Here is a 5,919-nt window from a genome sequence, read left to right on the forward strand (position 1 = left end):
TTTTGTTCTGTTTTTTCCCAAACCCCAGGCCACGCCAGCCGCTGCATCACCTGAAGAGCCCCAGCTCTGAACACTCCTTCCTCGGCCAGCGAGCTCTGGATGGCCATTTGGAATGACCAAAGTCACACGAAATGCCCGGTTCCTCCCCTGCAACGCTGGGAAAGGGGATTTCTGACATTCAGCTCAAGGAGAAACCTGCTGCTGCTGCCATTGCCAAGAGCTCCTGTACCTGCCCGCACTGGTGCCGTCCCAGCACAACAGGACCCTCCACCCTGCCAGGGCCATGCAGAAGAGGTGGCAGCAGAACCCGGTCTGCAGCCCCACTGCCGCTGCGCCCCGACAGGGCAGCCTGGTCCCCCCCGCAGGGAGCCCGGCTGAGCCCTGCGGGAGCACACGGTGGGTGCTGGGTTACGTCACAGATGTGGAACACCCCAGGAATTCATAATTACTTGGAAGAACAAGTTCCATCATTCCCACCGGATGTTCAACATCTGCCGCTGGTGCAGCACCTCAGGAGTTACTGCAGTTCTGCGTTTCCCTTTGCTTTCTTCCCTGTTTTCCAACTGGTTTTGGACCTCAACTCCAGCGCATCGGTCGCAGCGTCACTCACCCGTCCAGCCTGCAGGTTTCTAGTGACACTGGGAGAGGCTCAACCTCCCTTCCCCTTCTCAGTTCATCTGTACTTCGCTGACAGCAATTCCCTGGGACTCCACCTAAGGTGGATCCTGCTCTTCCCTGGAGCTGCCTCTTTGGGTTCCACACAGATGGAGGCCACAAGCTTTGAAGGAACGTCTGCTTGGGAGGGGTATTTCCCTGTGCTGTCGATGTGCCTCACAAGCCAGCTCCTATTGCCCTGCAATAAGCCACCTCCACTCATCACCTGCATGGTTAGTTACTAAGCATGGATGGGAGTCTTTGATATAAAGTTTGATACTTGACTCTAGTGCTTCCCAGAAAACAGTTTTAACTACAGTGCACAAAGAATATCATTTTGGAAGTATTTACATTTTGTACAATTACACCACAGCACTTTAATCTAAATTTCTCAATACAAACAAATAGCACCATTAGCCTTTTGCACAAGTTCTTTCTAACAAACCAAAAAAAGCTGGATTATTGTCAAATTAGGAGACTGGAACCACTTGGAATGAGAGTAAGCTCAAGAAGCCAGAGTACTGAAGCACCTACCTACAAAATATCAAGAGGAAGGAAATTAAACCTGCAAATCAAGTCTTCCAACGTGAGCCCTATTCAATGTGCACTACAATTAAACTAACTTCAAGAGAAACAACTCCTTGTATGAAGGCTTAATGCTCGAGTGTACTGTTCTAGTAACTCTTTCTATGCACCCCATGGTTCCGAGTGGCCGCTGAACACAGACACAAGATGACCTCAACCATTATGGAGCAAGTCTCCTACGTGGATGTGAAAAGAGAAGGAAAAAGTGACAATCTGAAGTTAACAACCCCCCTCCCCGAGCACGTTCATCAGCACAGCATCATGGGCACAGCAGGGATGTCCAAGCCAGCGTGATGGAGAGAAGCTGAGCGTGAAGCCAACACGAGAAGAAACGAAGGGTTCAGAGACATGGATAGCACCACAATGGACCGCACTAAGGTGCTAGAGGAGGTACCTTATTCCCTGCAGAGCAAATGCTATCTCTGAAGTGTACTGCAGTGTGAAAACCCAACTGTTTAATGGTTACCATTTGGTTCATTCCTCTACAGAAAAAGCATTCCTTCTAACATACGTCCAGCTAACATTCAGATTACTGAACTATACATTGTGATACGTAGTTTACAATCCATGAAAACAAAGCTTGAAAGGATACACTATGGTCAGTCGTAAGCAGGGTGGGATGATGTGTAGGGCCAACACCCAGCTAAGCCACGGCAGCTGTGCGCGAATGGTCCAGAGTGCTTCTGCGTCACCCCGAAATGTAAAAAACCTAAACCCAAATGACAGTCCTCAGGGCTGCTGAGGGGCCCCAGGGCCAGCGGGGCGCAGCTCCACGCTGCAGGCCTGCGGAGCCGGGGGCCAGCGGCACAGCGGGAGGCTTGCTGGAGATCAGGGACTACATTAGATGCCCGTTATAGTGAGTACAGTACATCAGTCGTTTGATACATGTTCCCTTTTCTTCTGCATTATTAAGTTTATCCCTTCCTTCACGACCCACTTTTTCTAGCTCTATCTGTGGGCTCTTTTTGCAGCCATTTGCTTTCACTGTGGTACGCTGGTATTGGTATTCCCCATTCACCTTCCAGTTCAGTTAGAGATCAGGGAAACGGCTGGGGTCCTCCTTGTAGTCATCAGGAATAGTGAAGATGGAATCATCAAACTCATCGTAACGGAACTCCTGAAAAGTCACAGTGGCCGTGATGGTGGGAAATACAGGAATATCTGGACAGGGAGAAAAATGGTACAATGAAGGGCAAAGAAACACAACCTTGCCAAGAAGCACCTACTGTTACTCAGGGCTTTGCAACTTCAGGCTTGGCAGGGACGTAGAAGCTTGTTGGGTGTTCGAAGCTCTTAAAGGAGGGGGTTTAAAGAAAGTTACTTCAGAATATACGCAGATACCCTGAGCACAGAACCAATACCCAGCCCAACACACCTTTCCGAAAACTCTTAATAATATAAATCCAGGGATTTTCCTTTCCTGATGCAGCCTGATGACATGGAAACCAAGGTGATGTGAACATACAGATTAATCTGTTAAAACAGAGGATATTGGCCTCCAAGATAAGACACCCTTGCCACGGGTAGGCTTCCCTCGAGCAAATGCACATGAAAAGATGAACCTTGTCCATGTTTGCTTTAAAATATCATCCTTTTCCAATCTGGATTGAGCTTGAACACTTAAGAGTTATCCTCGATAAAACTGGCCTGCCCAGGAACTAACTTGCTGAGCTCAGCAAAAATTCAGTCCTCAATAAACAGGGCTGTGCAAACGGGACAGGAGGCAGAAGAGTCCGTTCAGACTTGTCGAGCTTAAGCAGCTTACTGGGATGACAGAAATCCTGTCGCGCTTAGGAAGGTGTCACACTTCTTACTTTTTGGCAGTCTATGCTGTGAGAATCTATACCATGAATAAACTGCTTTACACGTTTCCACTGGTTAGAAGTGTCATAGTTTTCTCTTTGTCTAAGTGAAAAATGTACCACCAGTAACCCTTGAGGAGAAAGAAATACAAAAATGCTACGAAATACTTAACTCATGACTGAGATCAGCCATCAATGCAAAGACAACTCAGCACTTCTGCATCACTCTTAGAGCAAGCATAAGGAAAATGTAAATAACCAAGCCTTCTTCCTGACTAGGACTATTCACCTTTCAGCTGCACATTTCCTACCTAATGTTACTTCCACAAACTTAACTCTTCCTCCTGAAGTCTACAGCAACACACTCTTCAGGTAAGAGAGTCCTTTTCCAAAACTCAGCTGAAGTTTTGAACATATTGCATAAGCAAGTCCCCCCATTCTGGAAATACATAGCTACAAGAGCTGCTGTAGTCATCTTACCTAATTTCACAGGAAAGCCTGGTGGAAGCTTCATTTGAACAAATTCCCTAAGTTTGTTAAAGTGCTTGAAGGGTGCAATTACTTCTAAAACATTCAACAATCTGAAAAGAAAAACAGATTTCATTACAAATTTTTCTTTCACAGCTTTCCCTTTAGAGAAGAGGACATAACTTCGTGCTAAGACCTGGCACAGGCAAAAGCCTTCTAGAATTCTGTAGAAGCAGGCACATCAGCATTATGACAAGTTATTCACAGAACAGCTTGGATTGGAAGGGACCTTAAAGCTCCTCCAGTTCCAGCTTAAGGAGCCTTCTCTTCTCCAGCTGCCCCAGCCCAGCTCTCTCAGCCTGGCTCCAGAGCAGAGCTGCTCCAGCCCTCGCAGCAGCTCCGGGGCCTCCTCTGGCCTCGCTCCTACAGGTACATGATAAACGTGGTCAAACCTCTCTGGTTTGGTAACTAAGGTAAGTGCTCGGCTCTTCTCATAACAGGCACCCCAGCACCGAGGTCTCTAATTTAGCTGTGTATTTGCTTAGCAGCGTGACTCCAGTCACAGGTTTGAAGCTGCCCAATTTTCCTATCTGAAGATACGAAGAATTCTGCAGTTCATAAACACATTAAAACATTTCCTACACATTAATAACATTCACAGCCACTTATTTTGACTTACGATTCAATTCCTAAGGGAAATTCCTGGCTCATAGCTATCGTGGCTTTAAAGGTTTTCTTGCTTTCTTTGCAGACCAGCTCTCTACCCAGATGAGGAGCTCTGTAAGGGGAGGGGAGAAAGACAAAGTCAGTTTTCCTCTCGATGAAACCTCGGGTTTAAATGAGAGAAGAAAGACAGACTCAGGTTTGAAAACATCAGTGAAGAATCCCTTCGATAAAGCAAGTACTTTAAAAGCTGGGCATAGTAAAAAAGAGTCAGTAACCACCTTAATTCAGGTTACTGTGAGCTCTGCTAAACCAGGAGACAAGACAAAAGCAGTGAGGGGAATGACTTAAAAAAATCTTCAAGCAAGTCCTCATGAACATTACATTAATAAGCACTACAGAAAGACATGGCAGCTACCCAGAAATAACACAGAGCTGATTCCAGATGTGAATTCAAACAGGCTGTATGTGAACAACGTATCAGGTTGAAGTAGAAAAAGGGTAATTTGATTTCAGCCTAAAATCCAATACGATCTGAGAGAAAGAAAAGTTACTCTATAGTCACTGCAAGGCAATGCTGGAAAACACAGGACTGCTACAGGACAGGCAACAAAGAGCGTAACCAAGCTTTTCCTCTTTGCCTTCACAGTAGCTAGAAACCAGATTTCCCATTAAACTCCCTTCAGTTAATTAGATTATTAAACAAAGCAAAATCTTACATACATATTTCTGCCCCAGCGGCAAGAACTGCTCAAGCATAACCTATTTATTCTGCTTGAATACTCACTGCATCTCAAGTATATTAAAAATTAACTTAGTTGAAACCCCCAAAACCCACAACAGATACATGTGCCTTTTTAGTAAGCCTGTACTTAATATCATCATATTCCTGATAACACCTGAGTACAGGTTACTCTAGTATCTGTGGAGAAAGGACTTTTATCACTGCTACTTCTGTGATACACTCAGTACAGTTTTTGATCCTTCTGCATTCAAAGGTGCACTCCTGGAAAACAAACTCAGCTCTTTCCATCTTCTAAAAACGAGGCTACTGTAAATTAATCTAAATTACAGCTGTTAACTACTGAGTTACACCCCTAGAAGAGAGTATCTTGCACAGATCTAACCAGTACCAGGAGATCTGCATGTCCTTGTATTCCAGAAGTGTGCATGTTTGTACATTGCCGCTGCTACTAGTTTGATTAAAGCATAAGTAATTATTTTAAACATGGTGAATTGGATTATTTATTACTACCATGAGAAACATCAGTTACAGCAAAGGATTTGTCAGAACATCTTCTTTAAAAAGCCAGCTTAGATGCGCATCTTTTTAAGATGGTTATATCTCAAGCCATGGCTGGCAGGCAGATGCCCAGGCAGTATTTGTATCACCAGCTCAAGCAATAATACTGGTTATGCACACAGGTATCAGCTTCCCAGCCAGCCTATTGAAAGATGTTAAACATCTGAGACATCAAACCCATGTTCCTGTGTCCCCAGGAAACCTAAAAGCACCCTCAGACTAGAAAATCAGGGAATCCCAGACTGGTTTGCGTGGGGAGGGAGCTCAAAGCTCCTCCAGCTCCAACCCCTGCCCCGGGCAGGGACACCTTCAACTAGAGCAGGTTGCTCCAAGCCCCTGTGTCCAACCTGGCCTTGAACACTGCCAGGGATGGGGCAGCCACAGCTTCTCTGGGCATCCTGTGCCAGCGCCTCAGCACCCTCACAGGGAACAGCTTCTGCCTCA

The 5,919-nt window shown here is 45.7% G+C and overlaps 1 protein-coding gene across 1 annotated transcript in view; it reads right to left on the bottom strand.

The window, feature by feature from the left end:
* Positions 1-1,852: 1,852 nt before the first annotated feature.
* ANKRD13C (ankyrin repeat domain 13C) overlaps positions 1,853-5,919 on the bottom strand; it is a gene marked incomplete at its 5' end in the record, with an annotated part of 16,357 nt that continues 12,290 nt past the window's right edge. Inside the window, 3 exons of the mRNA XM_010014217.1 lie at positions 1,853-2,400; positions 3,522-3,622; positions 4,189-4,287. Of these exons, the coding sequence (XP_010012519.1) occupies positions 2,270-2,400; positions 3,522-3,622; positions 4,189-4,287 (331 nt within the window). The remainder of the gene's footprint in view (positions 2,401-3,521; positions 3,623-4,188; positions 4,288-5,919) is intronic.

This window comes from Nestor notabilis, unplaced genomic scaffold, assembly GCF_000696875.1.
Source record: "Nestor notabilis isolate BGI_N333 unplaced genomic scaffold, ASM69687v1 scaffold4585, whole genome shotgun sequence".
NCBI classification, from domain to species: Eukaryota; Metazoa; Chordata; class Aves; order Psittaciformes; family Psittacidae; genus Nestor; species Nestor notabilis.